A 24561-nucleotide genomic window follows, 5' to 3' on the forward strand; every position below is an offset into this window, starting at 1 on the left:
TGTAGATGGACACAACACAATGCCTTTATTTTTTTTAATGTGGCACTGAGAATCGAACCCAGGTTGCACCCATGCACTCTACCACTGAGCCACAATCCCAGCCCCATAATATCTTTATTTTTATTTGTTTATTTTCATGTGGTAATGAGGATCAAACTCAGGGCCTCAAGCATGCAAGGCAAGTTCTCTACCACTGAGTCCCTGCCCCAGCCCTCTTGACTTATGAAAAAACTAGTTTTAAAAAGAAAATGCCGCAAACAACAAAAAAGTACATTAAAAAAAGGGGTAGAGAAAAAAAAAATCGAGCCTAGTCACATGAAATGGACTTAAGTTTATGACTTTTTAACTTACTACACTGTATAAAAAATAGTGGACCGTATTTCCATATTATTGCCTCCTGTATAAATTAATTAAATTCACTATAATCTTCTGCAAGGATGTATAACTGAATAATAGAAAACAACTAAGTCACAATAAAAAATAAAAAGCTTGAAAAATAGTTCACTGTCAGGCTTCACGAAAGATTTTAGTTCCACATATTTGTATTCAAAGGGCTTATAGAAAAATTATTTTAAAGTAAAAACAAATGCCTTTCTTTCTGAAATACAGGAAAGTCTCTACCTGTGTAACACCTGAGTATAACCCGCGGGGATCCTAAAACATCACACAGGGTAACAGCAAACCAACCAGGTGGTGCCCAAGCCCTGCCACTCACAACTGCAGGCACAACCCGCCTGAAATTCACACTAAAACAGAACTGTAAAGAATTAACCCAGGATACTAGACTGGGCTCCACATAAGCATCACATGAATCTGCAAATAAGATACTAAAAAATCTATACAGCACAAAGCAGCAAGTCAGCAGCCGTGCTGGAGGCCCGCCTTGACTCTCCCAGCTCTTCTCCAGCTGATCCTGTCCTGACCACAGGTGGATATGGTCGACCCCTCTCCTGTTGCACCCTGCCCTCTCCTCAGGAGTCTGCAGTGCTGGTAGCTCTAGCCGACTGCGACAGGCTGTGCCCAGGGAGAGCAAGCACTGGTCCTCCAACAGGGCGCACAAGCAGCCTCAGGCTTTTGCAGCCACTGAAAATCCCACAATGGTGGCTTTTTTTGGGGGGTGGGGGTTGGGGGGGCACTGAGGACTGAACACAGGAATGCTTGACTGCTGAACTACATCCCTAGCCCTCTGAAACTTTTTAAAATGTTGAGACAGGGTCTTACAAAGTTGCCAAGGCTGGTCTGGAACTTGCAATCCTCCTGCTTCAGCCTCCTGAGTCGCTGGGGTTGCAGGGGTGCGCCGGGCGCCCTGCTTACCACACGCCCCCTCGTAGCTTTGCCTTTATCTGTGTATCTGTAGACTACAGCAGAGATCCCAGGTCGGAGGCACATGCATCGTTCTGACACACCTGCACACTGCTTGCACATGGCCGTGGCCTCTGCCACCACAGGAGATCTGTCAACCTCTTCCTTCCTAGCTTCCCTGACAGCTGGAAAATGATGTCCCTGCAAGCCCCTCTGCATTTCTGTTTAATCTCTGAAGATGGCTGAACTCATTTAACAGCCTAGAAACCGACTTTCCCCTGACACCTGGCACTGCAGCAGGGGCTGGGCTCGGGCCAGCAGAAGAGCTGTAGGGCAGGTGTCAGGCATGCTGTTGTCTGTGAGGATGTGTGTGCCCCACCCCCCACCAGTTTCCCATCCCCACTGGCTGATACAGTGCTGACCACTGCTAAACAGATGATCTTTCTCCTGCCGAAGTGTCCCTACTTGCCAAAAATGTCCTAGTGTGGGCTCTTACAGCTGGAAGTGACTGTGCCGGCAGACCCCCGCAGGCGAATGGGATCTGCTTTCTGGAGATGGTTCCTTTCTCCAGGGCCTCTCCCTGGAGCTGCCCCTGTCCTTCCCACTGCAGTTCCTGATGTGCTGGGCACCATCTTTCTGGCCCCCGAGGAGCTCCCGGTGGGGGCGGCTCCCCCTGTAGGGGAGCAGGTGCCAGGGTGAACACGGAGTGTGCGGCCTCCTCTCAGAAGGCTGGGACTTCTGCTTTCAGGACAAGCTTTTTCTTAAGCTATTTTTTTCCAATTAAACTTACTATAATTATGCATTTAATTGATTAAAATTTGTGCAAACATGCAATTTGAGAAAAGAAAATTATTGTTTCTGTGACTATGAAGCTGAATGCTTTGGAAAAATAGGTTAAAAAGCCAACTGCTTTCAAAAATGCACTAGAGGAAAGAGAAATAACCATCCATGCCCTGAAATAGTATGCTATCAACAGCTGCCAGCACCTGGGTTTAAAGAACTGACTATTTAAAGACTTCTATGGTAATAGTAGAGCTTTATGACCCGATACGGCCTATCTCCCTTTATTATGCTTTTTTTTTTCCCCAAATGTTTTCTATTCTGGCTCATCACTTTTTTGGACAGCCAGGGAATCATTTTATGAGAATAACATCAAATTCCCCCATAAACCCACCCAGGTTAACCGGAGCTTACCAACCTGGGGTCTTTATAGACTGTCAGTATTTCGAGAACACAGTGAACTCACACCTCCTGTATATAGAGGCCCACAGAACTAAAGCAAGCGCACACCTGGGTGCCCGCTACTCCCGGGCTGGGCTGGGCCGGCACATGCCCCGTGGCTCTAGCCTGTGCTTGCTTGCAGTGGCTGTGGGCTCATTTTCAAGATTTTCCATAGCTTTGCAGTTTCTCTTCTCCCTAAACCCAAATACTTAGTGAACTGTTACTGTGTCCAGCCAGGAAACCCTCGTCTTCAGTGGGGTCAACCTGCTGTTCAAGGTGTGGCCCTTCCAGAAGGCATGCTCACCTGTCCTACTCCTGACATGCCTACTTGTGGGTTCAGACCCTCACTCCCACCATCATCAGTCACAGTGAGATGCTCTCAGTGGCTCTGCCTGTGCTCACAGGCCTGCTCGTGGGTGTGTGTGACAACTGTCTGAGCACAGAGGTCCACCCCAGTACTCACACAGCCATCCACTCCTACAAACCAGAGGTGCTTTGGAGCTTTTATTCCTCTTTTTCCTAAATACACTCATTAGTAAACACTCCTGAGAACCCGTGTCCCTGTGGAAGGAGGCGAGGGGACACCCTGGCCAGCAGGTCAGATGTGGTCTTCATCCTTGAAAAGCTTAGTGTCTGTGGGGGGGATCCACACACGCACAGAAAGACTGACACACAATTGCTCAATGCACCCGTGTAACATACACTGAACCAGCTTAGTAAGGAAAAGACTGAGGTGGTGGCCATCATTCTGACCCCCCACAGCCTCTCTGATCCTAGTCCCTTTCATTCTAGAGCGCCCTTGGGTTAGGTCTTGGTCTGCTAGACAATCAAGTTCATTGTTCTCTTACCAAAATGCCACCCCGACCAGTGGGCAGCTGAACTTAAGATTGTTCATGTGAATTTGCAAGGAAACCAAATAAAACACAGACACAATTTACCTTTACACAAGCTTCAGGACGGCTTCCCCGCTCTCAGCCTCAGGATCCCCAAAAGGGAGAGCGAGAGAAAGTCACGAGAGGCTGGTGAGAGAGCACATTGGGAAGTGCTCTTTTATTGGGGGGACTCCTGTTCTTAGAAAGTTCTACTCAAAAAAGGGCAGAAGGGGCAGGACTACAAGGGACAGGTGAGTGTAACTCAGCCCTAGGGGCATGCCCCACAAAGAAGACCCTTGCTATCCGAGCTAGACCCCACCTAAGCCACAGTGAATGCAGTGGTTGGTCAGAATCTGAGGTGCCAGGACTGGAAGGTGATCTCATTCACTGTTGTTCCCCACACCAGTTACCCAAAGTTAGTAATGCTATAGATCACAGCAAAAACCAGGTGTGCGCACTAGCGTCTTGAAATCTGCCAAACTCCACACCTAGGGCCTGAAGCCACGCCTGGGGGAAGGTATGACTCAGGTCCACCCCTGCCTATTCAAGACTGGTCCTGCCCGTCAAGACTGAGACCACCGACACCACCGTGCCATGGGCAGCCTGTCTCCTCATGGCTCTGCTGCACACATTGTGACAGGTTTCCCCACAGCCACAGCTGGTGAGGCTGGCTTCCCATGGGCACCATGGGGGCAGTGCTCATAGAAATGTCTGAAGGCTCAAGCGCCACCCTCCCTGGCCTGGGCCTGTCAAGAGTGGCTCTAGCACAACGAACCACTCCCACGCCCACAAAGCCACCACTGCCTTGAAGCTGGACGCAAGGCTGAGACCAGCAACATTTCTCAGTCTACTCTCCTCCAAGGTCAGAAGTAAAAAGAAGAGATGTACAGCAGGTACACCTGTAGGAACTTGATGACAGACGTCACCTCTCCAGCCCAAGGAGGACTTCCCATAGCTGTGGCTGCAGGACAGGCCACAGAGCCCCACTTCCACTACGGGCCGTGCCTTCCGCAAGTCACACTCCCACCGGCACACGGCTTCTCTGTTACTGGGACAGGTGGTCAAGTGCTGGGTGCAGATTCAGCCCTTTCCCGCCAGCCAGAGCCAATGGCCCTCTCTCCAGACTCCACATGTCCACAGCTCTGGCCCAGGTAAGGGCCCCTCAAAAAGTGAAACTTCAGTAATTTTCATGATAGCTTTTCTAATAATTTCTCAAGTGAAAAGTCTACAAATGAAGCTCTCTTCAAAAAAGCCACCTAATGCCTGTGAATGTTATCCCACTCCTGCACAAAGCCAGCTGTACAAGGGACAGCAAGACAATATGCTGGAAACCCCAGAGGGACAGACCTTGTGTGAAAACCCATAGGAACACAACCAGGGACAGGCTGAGGCAGAGGAAGAAGGGGAAAAGCAAAGTGTGTCCCTGGCAGGAGGATCCTTCTGGAAGCTGACCCAGCATAGCCCCAGCAGTCATTGCCGACAGCCACACCCAGCACGCTCTGCCTCGAGGCCCACCAGGCTCAGCTCAGGGCCTTCCTGAGGAAGCACAAGGCTATCCTGGCCAGGGAGGAGGAGCTGCAGGTCCTCACACAGAGCCTTCCAGACACTGATCAGCCCACGAATCTCTGAAAGCACAACAGCAATGCACACTCCTGACGATTTGGAGAATAAAAGTGTGCAAGGAAGAAATTCAAGCTGGGTGCCATCTCTCAGGGGCAGCTGTGAGCTAGTTGGCATTTCCGCGTGCTTCTCTCTTGTCCACCATCTCCAACACAGTGGGTCGTCACTGTCAGCACTCACGCACCCTAAACACCGCAATGGGAGACTCCTTAGTGCAAGAGACTAAGACTGAAAAGCAGGATTGGTGTTCTTCCCCTGGAACAACTGTGACAAGTCAGGCCTTCTCAGTGGCTGGTCACAAGACAGCAGCCTCACACACAGCTGTCAGTCAGACTGTAGGCACCCAAGCCTGACTGACTCGGCAGACACAGCTGCCCCGTCAACAACACGCCACCAAGAGAGCTTCAGGTCCCTGAGCTACTTGATGCAAAAGCTGCAAGGGCAACAGTCACCAGAGATGCAGGGACTTCGACGACTCAGAGATGAGACATTTCAGAGGACAGTGAGAAACAGCATTAAGCTGGCAGAGGTGAGCAGGCACCCAGCGAAGCCAGACAGGGAGGGAAGGTAGGCGTTGTGTGGGTTGCATTTACCTACAGTGGCCTCATGCCAGGGTGCTACGGCCTCCAGGTCAGCATAAGGCAGAGCCCTTGACGCACAGGGACTCCTGATGCTGGGAACCCCAAATCAGGAGTTTTGGGAATTCTGGCAGGTTCCATTGGGATTCAGATCCCAAGTTCCAGCTCCAAGTTCTCCTAGGAAACTGGAACCAGGCCACCTCTCCCAGGTTATGACCTCCTTGGATCTGGATAGGCAGGTGTGGTGGTGGCCTGGAAGGCTGCCACTCTCTGAAGGGACTCTCAGTGCCAGGCTGATAGCGGAGTGGAAGCAGGAGTGTGTGTCTGCAACTATAAACCTAGGTCAGAGCTGCATGCCCTCACAAAACTCCAGACAACCCCCTGCCCTATTCTTCCAGGTGTTCATCACTCTCACTGTGTAAAAAAAGGGAGGACTTTGAAGCAAGGACTGTGCATACTGAAGGATCAGGAGGCAGGAGTCAACTCCTGCAGGTCAGCCCTGGGAGCCCTGCCAGGCATTGCCTGAAGTCTGCCCAACTGGCTAATGTCCCATACTGCCATGGCTGGGCTTGGGCCACCACCTCCACCACGTGTGGGCTGCTGTGTCACACCGCAGCCACTCTCAGCCTGCTCCACCATCCTGCCCCGTGCTACAGGGCTGTGCACATACTGCACCCCGACTGTCTGTCTACTAGTGGTGGGCAGCATCCCAAACCCCCAATTCCTACTGCTCTCCTGCAGAGCAGTGCAGTGACGTGCAGGGGTGCCGTGGACATGCCTGGACGCTGTCCTCCACGTGGGCAGACTCAAGGCAGGCCTGAAAGGGAGAGGGTGAGGGTGCCCTTGTGGCATGCACAGGGACTGTATAGAGCCTCTGCTGCTTCCAATTGTGCAGACTTTACATGAGGCCACATGGAGCTCAGGGCTTAAGGGCAGGCCACACACAGGGTGCCTGTCAGAGACACTGGGGACAGCTGCCTTCTGATGCTGACACCAGGAGCTGACGCAGGACCTAAAGCAAAATGCAGCTCTGCCATGTGAGATCTGACTGCAGCACTCACAAATCTTGATTTGATCACTTAAGGAAATTACTTGATTCTTGAATCTCAGAGGTTTTCTGGGGACATGTGCACAAAGTTCAGGGAAGTGACTGATTTTTATAGCCTGCGAATGTGGAGTTAGCACAGTGAAATGGCACATCAGTAGTCCAGAGCTGAGAGGAAGGTGCGAGAGGGCGGTGCCAGCGCACGGCCAGAGCTGGCTCAGATAAACAGCAGTGTGCGTTTCAGAACCCGGCCGGCTGACCCAGTGTCACTTCCCAGGTGTACTCAGCACACAGGCCTGCAGGAGGCACTGGGCAGGCCAACTCCTCTCTGCTGCACGTCCTCAGGCCCCCTCAGCCTTGGAACAGATTAACTACCCCAAGACTTGGCACAGAGACCAGGGCCAAAACACTCAAATGACCACTGAATCAATAATCTCCAAATAATTAAAAAGACGAAGACAATCAGCAAGAAACAGAAGAAAGCAATGTAGGACTGGAGTACAGCCCAGTGGTGAGGCACTGGCCTCGAATGCATACGGTCCTGGGTTCCATCCCCAGCACCAGGAAATAAGGAAAGGAAAAAGAGAGGAGGAAGACCGGCTAGCTATTTTGTGCTGTGCTGTGCTGTGCGATGACGCAGCTGGCTCCCTGCGCCATCAGGCTTCTGGTGCACAGGCTCAACCAACTTCAGTTTGAAAATATTCAGGGGAAAACAACATTGTGTCTGCACTGAAAACTGCAAACCTTTTTCTCCTCATTACTTCCTGTACAATACAGTGTAACAACTGCTGACCCAGCACCTGAGTTGTTAGGTTTCCTAAGTCCTCTGCAGATGGTCATAAAGTCTGCAGGAGGGACTTGAGCATGCTTGGGTTCACCAGAACTGCCAGGGTCCTGAGCCCCATACTCTGCAGGTATGCTGCAGGATGACCATCCATACTACCTTACACCATGTCTTGTTAAAGAAAGCAACCATGGCAGACAACCTACCTCCCACTCTCAACAGAACTGTATGTCCACCCAATCCTGGCTATCAGTGCCAACAGTCTCATGACACCATCCACAGGGCAGGTAACACTATGTCCACCCAGCACCTGCATCTGCTTCTCTTAGCAGAGCTCTGACTGGGGCAGCGCTGTGCCCGACTGCAGGCCCCATTTTCTGGCTTGTGCTCTAGGTGGGAGACCATGGAACACTGCTCTAGTCAATTAAGGGGCACCGTAGTCACAGTGTGGCTTCTGGGAGGGACTTCAGAAGGGTAGGACAAGTTGCTGTTTTCTGTCCCTGCTGGAATGCTGAGCTGGTACAGGGCACAGTACCCGTCCTGCCCCTCGTCAAGGCACCTCTCTCAGGGCAACACACCCCGGGTTGGACATGAGGACAGTGGTTGGGGGCTGGGCCTTGCAGCTGGATGCAGGTCAGAACGCACAGTGAGTACTCACAGTCTGCTGTGTACTCCACCTGGGAGGGCTGCACAGGCGCCCCGTCTGCAGCTGGGGTTGGGGCAGAGCTGTCAGCCTGTGCTTTTCGGACCAGGGCTGCCAGGGGGTGATCCGGGTCCACCACCTTCAAGGGCTAAGGACAGAGAAGACACGGTTTTAGCATTTTCTGTGTTCTGAGCCACAACAAACTATCCCATTAAAAAAAGGTTCAGCTCCACTTTTGTGTACACCTTAGAGCAACCTCAATGCATGTGCATGCATTTGGATAGGCACACACACAGAGAATGCTAACAATGCCCAGGGGAGGTCATACCAGGCCCCAAGTGATGCATAAAGGACAGGAGTGGTGGCACAGGCCTCCAGAACCATAGCTCTGCAGAAGCTTCTGTGGGAGGTGGGCCTGGCAGCTGCCTGTCTCTCTGGTGCTGGCACCCTCTTCGTGATCCTTGCAACCAGGTGCTATATGGCTCTGAAAACCCTGTCTTCCTTTGACCTCCTGAATGTGCAGCCACCTGTCAGAGCCCACAGACTCCAGGCAATCTTCTGCTGGGTCCTGAACCCCTCCCTGGGCACACATACAGGAGGTCCTGGTGAATTGTGGCCTTGTGCTCCAGCTAGTTGTGAGTCCCAGAGGAACTGAGAGAGCACGTGGCCTCTCTCCATAATGCCCACTAAGCAAAGGAGGGTGTGTCAGGACTGGACTGCTACTCCTGGAAGTGTGAGAAGCTCATAAAAAACTTGAAACTGTCCTTCCTCAGATAAATTTCTGATTTTAAATCAACGGTTTTTAATCACCCAATCAAGAATGATTCCCTCCAGGGATTGGCCACACAACACAATTGCTGAAAATCATATTCCTAATCTCAGACTTCTGTGTCCTTACACCTTATATGGAAGACAGGTGCATGAATGAACCCTAAGACAGTGCTGGTGGCTTTTTTGTAAGGATGAAGGAAGATTAGCTACAGAAACATTTACTGAGAAACCATCTATGAAGGTAACTAAGGACTTCAAGAAGCAGATCTGCAGAACACCCATAAAATCCAATCCTGTAATGGAACCTACACTACTGCTTAGTCTTCTTCAACATTCTTCTTATCCCAGGGGACAAAAATACAAAAAACCAAAAATAATTTGCTTATGAAATAGACATGCAGAAAGCTTTGTCACCCAACTGAATACAACATCACTCAGGGGCAACCAAGGAAGACACAGATGTAACACACTAGAAGTGACACACTTGATACTTTCCAAACTAAACCAGCATCAATTTTATAGCTCAATAACAAGAGAGAGACCTTCATCAGCTCTTCCAGGCGGCTGCTCTTCTTGGAGGCGAAGAGAGACGGGTGTAGGTAGCTCCCATCTTCCTCATCATCCTCATCTTCATTGTCAGAGTTTGTGCCTGACTCTGAAATCAAAATCAAGATTCTGGTGTAACCGTCTACATGCATCACGTTATCATAGTTCACTGCACAAATAAGTACAGCTAGAATGACAACAAAGACTCTGGCGTGTGGTAGGAAAAATGTACCAAAAAATCCTCCAAGAACTCAGCAGCAGACAAGGGCATAGCTACATCTGGCCATTTTTGGGTTATCAGTCTACCAATACCTGTGGAGAATACTCCCTATGGACACCCAAGTTGGTCAGAGGAAGCCAGACAGGAAGTAGAAAGTAGGACCCTTGGCCATTTCATGTCTCCCTCTAGCATTTACTAGTCTGGGAGCAATGAAAGAGCTTTTATCATTGAGGGAAAAAAGGGGGCAAAATCTTACTATAAAGGGGAAGTAAAATAACACCAATTTAAAAAAAAAAGACAACAAAATTGGAGGTGAAATCTGTATTAAGATTTACACAATGGTGTGGGCATGGCTCGGGGTGGAGCACCTGCCTAGCACACACAAGGCCTGGGCTCAGTCCTCCCAGCACTGGGGGTTGGGGGGAAGAAGACTTGTGCTAACTGATGAGAAACATCTGATTACCAGATTCAATGGAAGACGCAGACTGACCCCTGGATTTTACTCCAAATAGAGGCAAGTGGCCTTATAAGAATTCAAAACAGAGACACCTACAAATATAAAAGCTTCAGACATACATTTCAAGTAAGAACCGTTCATTTTTTGTAGTGCACAACTTAACTTCACTCTCTGAACAGAGGTGCAGACTCATACCAGGAAAATGATTTAATGGAAGCATGGAACGACCCTTCTCTCTACAGAATGCTGAGCAAAAGGAGAGGGAAGGCTCCAGCCCAGGTGGCCACCTTCAGATCCTACCAGCATTTAATTGCATGTCACCATGTGTAGGACAGCAGCTGGGAGCTTCATGTCGTATGCCAGCAGGAGTTCATGAAAAACACAGGGACCCCAAAGCCTGGCCCTCCACTGGCACCCCACACCCAGGTCCAACAGGACACAGCCAGGGTCACGTACTCTTTTTCTCTTCAGTCTTGTTCTCTGCCAGCACTGTGTACCGCCCCTCCTTCATAGCTTTCTGGATGAATTTGTAGTAGGGGTTGAGGTAGTGATCAAAGCGCAGGAAATCAAACTGCGAGTTCCGTGCCTGCTTGGCTTTCAGCATTATTTCAAACTGTGCTCCCTGCTTGCACACAAAGTTGGCTGTACGCTCGATGATGGCATGCATCTTGGCTGTTGGTGGCTAAGAGAAAACACACACGTTCAAGTCATTCATCTGTCGTCATTTCCCCTAACCACACAGTTGGTTGCACACTGGTTTTACTGTTTATCTCAAGAAACCCTTCAATTGGGAGCCCAGGCTGGTGCTGTCCCAGGGACATAATACCCTATCTCTGGATCTCACTGGTGTTGGTGGGAAGAGAACACACCTGCCGAGGCACACCAAAGCCTTTGGACAGAACCCAGGGGAGCGAATCTTCTTATGCACCAAACTAATACCTTTCCATACAACCAGGGTTCCATGGTGGGCTCCAGGGACTGGTGAATCTTCTGAAGGGGTATGCAAATTTTGCACACATGCATTCTTCTAGGGGAGAAGCATGTACTTCCATGTTTCCCAAGGACCTAAGAATCCCTCTGCTTCCTGTCTTGCTAGGACTAGGCTTTAGAGCCTGGAGGCTCCCTGCTGCCAAACAGTCCTCCAACACCTGAACACGCAAGTGCAAGCTCATACGAGGAGCTCCCGCCAAGTCTCTTCAGTGCCCCACCACCTCTGCTCTTCTCAGGTCCTGGCAAAGGCTCCAGCAGGATGCCACCCCCACCTGAAGCATGGTGTCCTATCCTTAAGGCAGCCAGGTCACCCTGCAGGAGAGTCCTTGATGGTTTGCTATCAGTTCACGACTGGCACTCATAGCCCGCCTCCTCCCTCCCCAGGGCCACCGAGTCACTCCACCACACAGTGCACTTGCCACTCTGGCCCACACACAACCTGTCAGACCGAGAGCTGGGAGCCACACACCCAAAATGCCTTCAGTATCTCAAGAGAGATCTGCACTGGAAAGGTGCATGGAAATCCCATGCATATAAAACTGGAAATTTTTCTCATTAAGAATGAGTGGTTGGGCTGGGGATGTGGCTCAAGTGGTAGCGCGCTCACCTGGCATGCGTGGGGCACTGGGTTCGATCCTCAGCACCACATAAAAATAAAATAAAGAAGTTGTTTCCACCGAAAACTAAAAAATAAATATTAAAAAAATTCTCTTTCTCTCTTTAAAAAAGAAAAGAATGAGTGGTTAATGGGCTGGGGAGATAGTCAGTGATAAAGCACTTGCCTAGTATGCATGAGGCCCTCCCTGCGTTCAATCCCTATCATCACATAAAAAATAAACAACAACAAAGGATTAATAAATAAACAAACAACAATAAAAAAAGAGTGCTCAGGAATCCATGTAGTTTAGGGGCTTCATCCTTCATAAAATTTAAAGGGCTTAATTCTCAAATTTAATTTTCTGAATTAATAACGTCCTTCACACTTCAGGATAAATGCCCCATGATTAAAGTTGTATTTAGATTCCCCAATAAATTAGATTCCATGTTAAAAGCCCACTGTGGGCTGAAATATGAACCCTGATGCAGGTTTTTCATTGGCTTTGGTTAAATACAATTTTTTTTTTGGTACCAGAGATTTAACTCAGGGCTCAACCACCGTGCCACATCTCCAGCCCTACTTTGTATTTTATTTAGAGACAGGGTCTCACTGAGTTGCTTAGGGCCTAAGATGCTGAGGCTGGCTTTGAACTTTCGATCCTCCTACCTCAGCCTCCTGAGCTGCTGGAATTACAGGTGTGCCATGAGCTATTGAGCCTGGTTTACAATTAATTTTTAAAATGGTACAATCTATAAACTAGTTAATTAGCGATCACTTAAGAACAATGACCTTTAAAGGAAAATATGATGCCATCTAGAGCAGGCTCTACTGACCAAACAGATGTGCTAGTCTAAACTGTGGTAAAGGTAGGCCTGTTAATGACACAGTAACATGACCACATTGGTCAAAATGCAAAGGGTAGGTGATGCCCTAAGAGCAGGGCATCTCATGAGCATAGGTTAAGCTATGTTCCCAGAGAAAGTAGACAGGGGATAAAGAGTCATTCTTTGCCATCGTTATCATGCAGATTTTAGATAACTCCTTTTCCATTTCAGATGGTGATCACTCTTACTGTCCAATGGTACCTTAAACACAGCTGACAGAGGCTAGGGATGCAGATCAATGGCAGAGTATGTGCTTAGCATGCCTAGTGCCTGGGTTTGATTCCCCAGGACAAAACCCACAAAAACTAACAGTTCATGTGTAAATGTGTGTCCCAGAGATGACCTGATAAAAGGGGTGTCCTTCCCTTCTGAACCCCAGGGGAACCCTCTGTTGAGAAAGCCTGGAGCTGAGAGGAGCTGAGAGGAAAGCTGTGGTCGCCTGCTCTCTCCTCTGACACATTGGTAAAAATTCAGAGGCAGAGCCAGTCCTGGGAGCAGGATGGGGGCATTTAAGGTCAGGAAACCCTCAGTCATGGGCAACTATGGACTATGTGGCAGGAGAAGAGAAGGGATGGGGAGCTAGGTGGGGATCAAGCGAAGAACCTCAGGGGCAGCTGCCAGGCTGCCTTTTCCACTGGGGATGGGAAAAAAAACCCCAAAATACTTGCTTTGCCTTCAGGCCCCAAAAAATCCCAGATCCAGTCACAATTCAAATGTAAAACTACAAAATAGCAGGAAATACAGGAAAATATTTTCAGTGGGAAAGCATTCAAAGCAAGCCTCAAAACCCTGCAGCCATAAAGAGGGACCACGCCATCAGCAGCACAGACTGAGAGGAAAGAGCCACACAGTGTCCAAGACAAGGCACTGCGGAGAGACCTGCGAGGCAGTCAAACAAGAGCCCCGTCCACCCACACAGCAGCCATCACACATCAAAAGAGAAGGACCTAGCTCCACAGAAACACACTAGCCTCTGCCCCCCGCCCATCTCCCACTTTCCACACCGCAGCCAAACAGGGAAGCAGAACTCTGCCTGCTGGAACCCCAAGTCTGACTGGCAGGGCTGAGGGCAGTTTCTACCCGCCTCGAGTTACACCTCTATGCTCCTCATCTGGAAAATGGGCAACAGCTGTATCTACTGTGGACCAAGACTTCGAGCAGCAACTCGGAAGCACTCTGCACAGGGCCTGGTATGAAGCATGAACAATGAGGCTTGCTGCGAGCTACCTTTCCCTGAGCTGCCTCGAATGTACCCATCTAAATCAAGTCCCCCACCCCTGCCCTGCTCTTGAGACCCAGTCCCCTAGAAGCACACTTGAACACACTGTTGACCACAAAGATCTCTGGGTCCCATGACTGAACAGTGGCTTAGGAGCTCCGGCTCTGTGCCATCTGCAGTGTCTCAGAAGAGTGAGGAGATAGGTGGGCAGGGATGGGCCAAGTGACAGGCTCTCCCCCCAGCCAGCTGCACAGCACACAGCCCTGCAGAGCAGGTCCAGAGGGCTGGCCTGAATGCAGGGAACTTGGGACAGATGGGTGTCTAGGTCCCTGGGAAAAGACAGTGACTGACTATGCCATGTCAAGACACCGTTGCCTAGTTACACATTTGGAGGAAATGTAAGTCCCACTTCCCACAACAGACACACACACACACATGGAGTCATTATAAAAGGCTAAAATAAAGGCATCAGATCACTTGAGGGGACTTCAGTCTACAGGCTCAGCTGTCAAGGGCCAAGGGCTATGTGGGATCCCTCCTGGTGGCACAGGAGCTTATTAAGCAGGAGGCAAGCAGAGCCACCAGGTGCTGTGACATCATCAGGTTTTTAAGAGCAAGAACCCCCCAAAGTGCTTGCTTTCTCTGCCAACTGCCTGACCTCCCTGCCAACAAGTCACACCCACCCAGTGGCCCCCTGAATCCAGGCCAGCCTTTCCACACACAGCCAGCCAGCATCCTGCCAGCTCAGCCCCGCATACCCTCCACGACACGGCCACCACAGGCCAGCACGGCCTCCCACACGGCCTCCATGACACGGCAACCACGGGCTCTCACGCCCTCCATGACATGGCCACCACAGCCCCACACGGCTCCACGATGCGGCCACCACGCCCCACATGGCCTCCACGACATGGCCACCACAGCCTCCCACATGGCCTTCGTGACACAGCCACCACAGGCCAGCATGGCCTTCCACGCCATGTTTCCTACCAACATTGACACCCCAGAGCAGTTTATACAACAAGCCTATGTCAGAAACCACAATGACTGAAGAACAAGGCACTGCCACAGAGGAAACGGAAGACGCCAAGCCGAGACTCAACCAAGCACCCACATGGCAAAACCCTGCACTCCAGGGGCCTCCAAGAGGACGCTGGAGGAAACTAACCCTCGAGAGCCTGTGCTTCTCGCGGAGGCCATTCCTGCTTTCCTCTGGGTGGCAAGTGTTTTGGTTCTGGAGGATTCCAACAGCCATTAAATATTCTAATAGAAATTAAAGCAAGAAATTTCTGTCATACTTCTAAGTTTATATTTACATAGAAACTTTAAAAATCATATAAAAATAAGTGATATTCCCTAGAGTCAGCCTCAAGCAAATGCTTTTAGTATGAATTGTAGCTAACACAGCAAATGTGATATTCAAGGGTTAATTCTGGTGGGTCTCTCCTGCAGAATGATCACTCAGGAACCCAGGACATGCCAACACGGCCAGTGCCTGCTGATGGGAGTCTGGGGACATTAGTCATCAGTCTGCACGTGATATTTCAGCTCTGACCACAGCACAACAGTCACAAGCTGGAAACAGGAGCAAACCTGAGCAGCACTGACCAGAGGCAAAACCCAGAGACACAGCCCATGTTGGGAAGAGCTGGAGACATGAGCAAATCCCTGAGAGGCACTGGGCCTGAGCGGGAACTGAGGGCGATCATCTCCTTTGGTCACAGAATAGGGGGTAGGAAAAAAACACAAGAACTGTCACATTGCTGTGAACTACAGAGGCAGTGCAGCAACACATGCAGAGATTAAGAGACATCATCTTCTGCCAGACACAGATAAGGCCTGGAGGGCCCGCAGTGCAGCACCTGCAGCCCAGCTGCGGAGGGCAAGGGCAAGGCAAGGGAAAGCTCTTGGTTGTGCATGAGCACTTGGGAAACTTTCCACATTCAAACACCTCTAATACAATAAGGAGACTTGCAGGCTCCTGCCTGCTGCATGAGCCAGAGTTCTTGACTTTCCTAAGTCTGTTTCTCATCTGCAAGGAGGAGAGTAACAACGCTATCTCAGAGGGCTATCAGCATCAAATGAGAAGACCCACAAGCAGCAGCTTGGCACAGCGCTGGAATACAGAGATCCCTCAAGTAGTAGCCTTGGCTTGGCTTTAAGGCCACTGTAACTGGACCTGAGTTCAACAAGGTGCAACTGAAGCCTCGGGCTGAGACAAGGGCCATCCTGGGGACTCCACCCAACAGCAACCAGCTACAGAGGACTTGCAGTGCAGGGCTACTCATGATGGAGGTGAGTACCCAGAACATGTAGAGCCAAGGCCAGGAGCCCACAAAAACCACATCAGGAAAAGTTGGAAGGACGCATAGCACCGAGCAACGCTGCCCTGAGCATGCAACCTCCACCAGTGTGTGCTCGTCACACTCTCTGCCAACTCTGACATGCTGGCCACGCTGTCCAGATCACGGGACTCAACCACACAGCCCCTGGGGTCCACACAACGTGCTGACAAGCTACCCTAGTTATTTTGCTACAATCCCTTCATCGTTCTTTCAAATGAAAGCAAGCAGGAAGTGGCCTTTTCCCCCATTAACTCACAAATGACTGCAACCTGGTTCACCTAAATGGCAGCTGCACCGTCACTGTGCCCTCACACACAGCACTGAAGAACAACAAGTGGCCACCCACTGCAGGGGCTTGCAGAAGCATACGTACCAATTCCACATCAGATGGAACGTTCAGTCCTAGAGGGGCGATGAAAGGCTCTTCATTTTCCTCCAAATTTTCAGACTCACTTTTTTCTATTAAAAAAGAAAATTGAGACCTTCAGAACAATAACCAGAGAAGAAGGCTCCTGCCAACAGCATACAGCACCCAGGGAAGAGCAGTGATGGGCTCTTCCTTTCTGTGGCTCCTTCTGAAACACTGTGGAGAGGATCCCACCATGTTGAAGCAGACTCACATAATGAGTTCCCAAGAGGCTGGTGGTGCAGATGATACTGCCAGCCTCAGTCCCAACCCTGCCATTTCCTGGCTCTGGTTTCCAAGGGCCATGTGAAGTGTGAGCCAACCCATATGACCTCAGCCAGAGCAGAACACTGGACTCCGAGCAGGCTCTTGGCCAAAGTCCTTGCTCTGTGCTGCCCAGCCTCCCTGCCACACACATTTGCACTGAACTGGCACTGTTCCTGCAGACTCTGGGGCACTAGGTATAAGACAAGGTAACACCCCCCGGACAACTCAACCTTGATCATCCGATTGCAAAAACCTAAACAACAACATCATGACTTCTCCACCCAAGCAAACTACTGCTTTCCCACAGTCGGATGTATCACTTCAATTCTACTCATTATTAATATCCATATCTGCCTACTATGTGTTAGATAAGGTGCCTTACAATTAAAACTTCTTGAATTCTAAGATATTCCAATTTACCAACAATTCAGATGACTATCAACCTAAGGGACATAGTGAAATGCACAAAAATCAGCACAAAATTAGAAAAAAAAAAAAAAAACCAAAACATTTTAATGAATTTCAACTTTTACTCAGGTTTTTATTCCCAAAAAAGTGATAAAAGAACCAAACACTAAATCCTCATCTAAATAAACATTCTCATGACACACAACGCAGCCTCTTAAGTCAACAATCTGCCAACATCTCTTCAAGTCTAATTCCTCAGTGAACCTAGGGGAGCTGTGAGCAGGCATCCCTGTAGGTGAACACTCGGGGTTCTCACCTGAGATGCAAGTCAACTGTAACAGAGGATGAACTGTGCTCCACCTGTTTCTGCACACACTAAGGACAGGGTGAGTGGAGGGCAGAGCTACTACTGCCTAAACCCCCATGTCTGGCAAGGCCACTGTCTAGCTCCAGCAGCCAAACAACAGAGTGGAGTTGCAGGCAGCAGAAACCAAGGTCTGTGAGATCTTCCACTGGGAAGAAAAAGCCAAGTGACAACTGAGCTAAGCTTCCTCAGAACCTTTCTGAGAAGGAGGCCAGGTGTATGTGTTTAAAACAATTCTTACTGCATTTTTCAAAAGTAAAAAAAGCAATTAAAATTCTGTCTTTTCAAATAGCTTTTTTGTAACCTTAAGACATGTGGAAAAGTCAAGGCCTTCTAGTTGAAGGCCTTCCCTGGGATAGACAGGTCAAATGGGACATTCTGTTCTCATACAGGCCTTTACTTTCAGTGACACAAAGTAAAAATCTACCATTGCAACACAGACTCACATATTCCAATAGCCTTTTCTTATCAGAACATGCACATGCAGATCTGGGATGTGGCAGAGGGCTGGAGCACGCACCTAGCACGCGCATGGCCCTGGGTTCAAGCCCCAGAACTGGAAAAAATACTTAAAAACAAAGGATCTTTAACGATAATAAACTGTGACCAGGATGAAAAATACTGTGCTAATGAGAGAGAGGAGAGGTGAGGTCAGGCAAAACAGAGGCGTCAAAGCGCCTTTGGCTGACACCACAGGGTTACAGATACTAAAAGGTGTTAAAGTAAGTTATTTTAAAAACCAAGGACTATTTAGAGATTCTGCTGACATGGAAAAATCTGATTTTATCTTCTACTTTAGATGCAGTGGCCCCTGTCTATGATCCCCAGCCACTCAGGAGGCAAACCAGATTACAAGTGTAAGGCCACCCTAGGAAGCTTAGTAAGGCCTGCCTCAAAACAAAAAATAAAAAGGGATGGGAATACAGCTTATTGGTGAGTGCCCCTAAGTTCAGTCCCCCATACTGGAAAAAGAAACAACATTCAACTTGGTTGCTAGTGGTACTGGGCACCAAAATTAATCCCATTTGAGGGTGTTTGTGTGTGTTGGGGGTGGTGTTTTATTTATATTAGTGCAAATTAAACATAAAATGCCAAGCTCTAAGTTTCCCAGGAGCCCAATAACCATTTATAAAGAGTATTTTATATTAACAGAAGACAAAGTGAAGAAATACACTGTTTGCAAAATTTAGAAAGTGTAACAGTCTATTATCTCTCAGCCCAATAATTACATTGAAACAATGGCCCAACTTCTAGAACAGGAGGACAACTGTGAAATGGCTCTGTGGGCCCAGGGTCTATCTCAGCCTCATGCCTGCCAAAGCCCCATCTGGCAGCAGACAGAACAAAAGAGCTCAGCTGTTCTAATGAAATCCTACAGACACAAACCCGGGAACTGGGCCTGCAGTCATGGCTGCCTGTGCCTGATCTAGAATATTAGGAAGTTAATGTAAGGGACTCTTCTAAAGATTATTGCCATAAAAGACATGAGGCCTTTACACATTTTAACTCTTCAGTTGTGAAATGTTGGTATTCTTGCCTTCTGGTAAAAACCTTATGCGTTTCAAACTGAAATAATGGATGTGGTCCAGAGAAGAGACAACTGCATTGTAACTATCCAGAACTTCCAAGAATAGCTTAATCTGGATAAACGCACATTTACTTCTCAGATCTGCAACATTTCCAGCACATCACGATGATCACGAAAGGGACTATCAGGTTTCAAAGCCAATGCAAACTGCTAAGTTCCTCCACCAGTCTTGAGCTCAGCACGTCATGATCTCACTTGGAGGATCTCTCTCCATGTTCCCAAACAGAGCTGTGCGTGTGACGCTTTTGCCCAGATGATGAGTATAAGGTGGAAGGAAAGCCCGAGTGCCCGAGTGCCTGCGTGCCTGGTCTGCTCCTCCATGGCCACCACTCCTCAGTGGATGGCTGGGGAGGCCCCCCACAAGGCTGCTCCGACGCCTCACGAGTATTACTTAAGCAGAAACCAATCAAGTCCCAAATAACAGACTCAGTTAGCTTTGACATTAAGTCTCTATAGGATGTGATCCAGTTTGTTCAACATCTAAATGGGTTTCCAAAGTTCTCCTTTGCAACAGAATACCCTACATGAGAGCAACCTGTCCTTAATGCCTCTGGTTCACACAACTGCGGATGGCAGTGACAAATTGGTAATGGTGCTCCCAGGGCTTACAAAGTGACAAGGACATTTCCTGCTGTATTAGAGGAGCCTGGATTTCTTTGTAGCATGGTTTTGTATATTCATAGTTCCCAGAGTTAATCCAGGAAGGCACATATGAAATCTTTAATCTTATGCTAAAATTCTTGTGCTACGTGAACAAACTCCAGGGATGTCTTTCCACTGGACACTGGTCATCAGGTCAGCTATGAGGGGTAATCAGAAGTAGGCCACGTGAAGGAAAGGCTGCTGCCCACCCTCTGCTGCTGCTGCCAGACAAAGGCAAGAACATCCACAAGTACTACCAATCCAGAAACAGGATCCAGAGGAAGTCTGCTGTCGCCCCTGCCTGGGCAGGCAACTTGGATCCAGTGCAGAAAATGAGTCTGAGTTCACAACCTGCCTGTTGGCAGTTCATGTTCTAGTGCTGATCCACCCCACCAGAAGGAGCCCCACAAAAGCTCGGGGTGCTCTAGTCAGGGCCTGCTCACCTCTCTGTTTTGAAGGCTCCTCCTCCTCCGTTGGCTCGGATGGGTCGTAATAGTCACTGCCGTAAGTGAAACCCACGGCACTGTAGCTCCCATCCTCTGCCAGCGCCTCACTCAGCCGCTTGTATTCTTCCTCTTGAATAAAAACAAGAACTTTGTTAACAAAAATGGAAGCTTACTGAGAAAAATTTCATATATTTCTAAAGTTGTAGCTATCGATAAAGCAAACAACACATTTTTTCAACCTTCTTTTGAGGCAAAAGTGTTTCTAGAAACGCACACTTTATGTCTATCAATATATACTTTTGCCAGTAAGTGTTTACCCACAGAAAGCAGAATACACATCTTTTGTGGAAAATTTCTTCCTGCTGAGAAAATTTTGGGATTAAGAATTGTATTAAAGATTGTTAAGGCAAAGACAAGAACATCAATTTTAATTCATACGATACTGTTAAAGAAGAACAGTTAAAGAGTTTGGTTTTTGTTTTTTCAAATCCCAGTCTGCCCTCAAAAGCTGGGAAAATTCTTTGTGGCTCTATATATAAACTATCCTGAGGTCCTCTCAGAACGCAAAGACTCCTGTTTTTCCAATCCACTGGGTACTGTCAAGATAATATCAGAAAGAGTGAGTATAAAAAAAATGAATGGGAGTAAACTTTTAAATACTTAAAAATTTTTAAAGTTGTGGCTGAAATAAGTCTTTCTTGAGCAGTACCTTGCCTTGCCTCCTCCTCAAGCAAGTCCGTATGCAAGGCTAAATACCTCTCTTCATCACACAGCGCCTCTACCCGCGCCTCCTCTTCAGATAGCTGGTAGTCTCGGTTCCAAGTGGCATACTCGGCATCATACGCAGAGAGGTCATGCAGGTGACCACGCCCATCGTATCTGTAATGCGAATACGCTGGTCAGCACACAGAAGTCACCGCCTAGGCTGGTGGCGTGTGGCACTCGATGTGTGTACTTACCGATTAAAATAATAAAGTAAAAGTATTAAGGGAAATGCAAAACTGCTCAGACTTACACTTCATGTGGCTAGTCATCTCTCCTACTGATTAACTCAAGTTATCTTAAAAAAGTGTAACTCCACTGTATAGCACGATAAAACTCATAATTAAAGGCAGACAATCCTTTAAAGCGTAAATGGCATCTGCCTCACTAGCAGTTCTTACCGTGCATGGTTTGATTAACCATTCAATGCCACTAGTAAAAAAACAAAAAAACAAAAAACTTTTTTTCTGAAAAGTTAAATATCATAGCTTACATTCACACAAACCGAATACATAAATACCTATCCGTAAGAACCAAACGGTCGAAATTTCCTCGCTTCTTTCTGCTAGTCCCGAACTCTCAGGAGAGATCTTCATCAAAGAAACTTGCGTCCATGGAAGGTAAAATCTTGGCTAGGCTCTCGCCCCTAGCCACTTGGCTGAGGAAATAAGTGCTGGGTTACGTGGTAGAGAGACACACATACATAGGAACAGCGACATATACATGCAGTGTAGGGAGGTTCACTGGAACAGGCAAAAACCATTAGAAGACGCGTATCAGTACTTCTTTTTGAACTTGATACCCCAGGAAATAACACAGATGAGGACACACCCATGCTTCTCTGGCATGGACCAATAGGTCCCTCATCAACCCAAGGACAAGAAAAGCACTTTCTGTTATACTTTTAACATGAAAAGATTCAATGAAAATGCTGTCAACGTACAACTGTCAGAAAACGAGTGAGTCGGTTAATTTTACTTAAAATACTCAGATTTGGGGTCACAGAAGCAAATATTGAGCAACAAAAGTCTGCCTGATTTTTTAATGCTGACTTTTGTAATGGTGACCAAGTTAATGGGGGGGGGGGGATACCAGGGAACCCAAATTATTGCATTTTATTAAAATTTAAAATTAGATTTATTTTAATGTAAACCTCCTTAACTTACAAATGTAAATTATTATTTAAAAATATTACACATTTACATGTGTAGTGTTTGCTCCCCACCAGTCTTGAGAGACCTAAGTCAAATCATGTACAGAATGACATGGAAACTGCATGAAGAGCTGAGACACCAGCGCTCACCGAACTTTAATAATGCACATTACAAATCACACTTTGGAAAGCAAGCCTGAGAGCTCAGGCAACATCGTTCCATAGAAATGGCAGTTCAAAGGCACAGCACGTCTGAGCAGAGCGTGGAGCATCAGATCCAGAGCCGATCTGATCTGCAACCCTCCCTTCTCGGAGTCCTTGTTTCCTAGCTCTACCTCCAAATGGAAATGTCAGGGACGGAAAAAGGCCTATTTGGTCATTACTGTGTCCATTCTGGGCAGCTCAGAGGTCATCCCTACAGTCAGGTTCCAGGGCTTTGCAGAATCCAGTTCTAATCGTCTCAAACGACGGCTTCCTTCACTCGGAGAGACTATTCCACGGTTAGCCTTTCAGTCCGGGCCCCAGAAGTAGTGTTGCCCGAGCGGCAGGGACATCCCAGCACCCCGGGGAGAGGGAGGGAAGCGAGCGGGGAGCAAACACCCTACAGCACGTACGTCACCCTTTCCAACCACACACTCGGCCGCCAGCCGGCCCTCCGCCGCCCCGGGCGGTGACACTGGAAGAGAACCCGCAGCGGCCTAGCCCCAGGGACGCCGCTGCGGCAGGGTATCGGCCGCGCGGGGCCTCGCCCACCGCCCGGGAGGGTTCGCGACGCCCGGGTCCTGTTGGCCGGGGCGGCCGCAGGCTAACTCGCGGGGTCCGAGGGCGGCGTCGCGGAGAACAAAAGCGCGCTCCCGGCGGCCGCCGCACGGCGCCGAGCGGCGCCGACCCCGTGGCTCCACCGCGCTTCGTGGCCGGCGGCCGCCCGGGGCGCGCGGCGCGGCAGAGACGATCCCTTCGGCGACAGGCATGACGCCGGCTGCAGCCGGAGCCCTGGGGCGGGCGACGCAATCCCGCCCCCCGGACGCCGGGACCCCACGTCGGCGCCAGGCGGACCCGCGGTGGGGGAAGGGAGGGCGGCAGGGGCGGCGGGTTGGGGATGCGACCGACCTGTCGATCAGGAGCTTGTGGTCCCCCATCCAGGGGATGAGGTGCTGTCCCTGCTCCTGGGCCAGGGCCCGCTCGTCGTCCCGGAACAGCTTGCAGGCATAGCCGAACACCAGCAGCTCCACTCGGCTGCCCCCGCCGCCGGCGCCACCGGGCCCGGCCTCCTCCTTCGCGCCGCCTTTCCTCTCGGGCTTGGCGCGGCCCCCGCCCGCGCCGTACATGACAGCGTCCCCGGCGTCCGGGCCGGTCCTTTGCTGCTCCGCGCGACGTTCCCGATGGCTCGCCTGGCCTACCCCCTCAGTCAAAGGCGCCGCATCCCGTCCGCAACCTTAACACCGCCGCCATGGCGGGCCACAAAATGGAGGAAACTCGACTTCCGGCAGGAGGGCCGCACTTCCGGCGAGGGTAGTGGCAGATTCGCCAGGGCCAGGAGCCGTTTCAGCCGCTGGAAAATACGTAGGCCTTCCTTTTCGCTTTCCGACGCGTTGCCGCCGTCGGAGCGGCCGCGCTCAGGGGACCCACATTGTTTTCTTGTTCTCCGGAGGTGCTCGGCAACTTGACGAAAGCGCGGCGGGGCACCGCGCGCCCGCTTCGGCTGAGGCCGGTGGGGCCGCGATGGCGTCTGGGCGGGGGCCCTCCCCAGATGCCGCGCGTGACCGCGGTTCCGCCTTGTTTGGGGTCGCTTAGGGGTCTGGGTCCCAGGCCCCAGCCTCGGAAAGTGCCCGAGGTTCGTGAGTGCCCCAGACCCCGGGGCCGCGTGCTGGGCGGCGCATCTCCGTCTGGCCCGCGGCCTCCCCACGTGGGGCTCTGGCCCAGCGCTTTTGGGTCGGAGGGTCAGGAGCTGGAGGGCCACGGGTCCTGCGGGCAGACAGCCCGTTTACGCCGGGTGTGCCTGGAGCCCCCCACGGGGGCCGAGGACGTCTTCCTGTCAGGAACATGGCAGCGAGGCCGGGCCCTCGCCGGGGTGGGCCGGCCCTGCGATTTCCCCTCGGCTCACGTCGGTGGTGCTTGGAGGTAGCACCCTGGGGAGTGCAAGGGTACCGTTGCCGCCCGCGCTCGGGGGCTGCTCGGCCTGCCGGCCCCTCCCTGGTGCGAGGCCTTGCCAGGTGCGGCCCTGGGCCTGGAGAGCGCCACCCACGCTCCGCTGGGCAGCAACTGAAAACGTGCCGACCCGCAGTACCCGTTTCTTGAAAATTGAGCAATGAGCAGCTCGCACCAGAAGCACTTGGCGCTTCCGGTTCCCCCGACCGGGCCACACCTTTGTGTTTTATTTGATAGGCTCCTCATCACTAGTCTAACCCAAGCACTCCTTCTTCAGCGTGG

At 50.1% G+C, this 24561-nt stretch overlaps 1 protein-coding gene across 5 annotated transcripts in view; it reads right to left on the reverse strand.

The window, feature by feature from the left end:
- Nucleotides 1-24361, reverse strand: part of Sfswap (splicing factor SWAP) — a 66942-nt gene extending 42581 nt beyond the window's left edge. Inside the window, exons 1-7 of one of the 5 annotated variants that reach the window (XM_046445957.2) lie at nucleotides 23242-24359; nucleotides 20926-21095; nucleotides 20214-20345; nucleotides 16469-16554; nucleotides 10516-10741; nucleotides 9379-9491; nucleotides 8081-8213 (exon numbers count right to left, since the gene is read on the reverse strand). In XM_046445957.2, the coding sequence (XP_046301913.1) occupies nucleotides 8081-8213; nucleotides 9379-9491; nucleotides 10516-10741; nucleotides 16469-16554; nucleotides 20214-20345; nucleotides 20926-21095; nucleotides 23242-23459 (1078 nt within the window). In that variant the 5' untranslated portion in view covers nucleotides 23460-24359. Of the gene's footprint in view, nucleotides 1-8080; nucleotides 8214-9378; nucleotides 9492-10515; nucleotides 10742-16468; nucleotides 16555-20213; nucleotides 20346-20925; nucleotides 22969-23241 lie in introns of those variants that run through there. The other 4 variants (XM_046445954.2, XM_046445953.2, XM_046445956.2 and 1 more) reach the window with 4 other exon arrangements.
- Between the last annotated feature and the right edge of the window lie 200 nt (nucleotides 24362-24561).

Source organism: Marmota monax, unplaced genomic scaffold (assembly GCF_021218885.2).
Source record: "Marmota monax isolate L192 unplaced genomic scaffold, Marmota_monax_Labrador192_F-V1.1 WCK01_AAM20220418_F8-fsc00200, whole genome shotgun sequence".
Lineage (NCBI taxonomy): Eukaryota > Metazoa > Chordata > Mammalia > Rodentia > Sciuridae > Marmota > Marmota monax.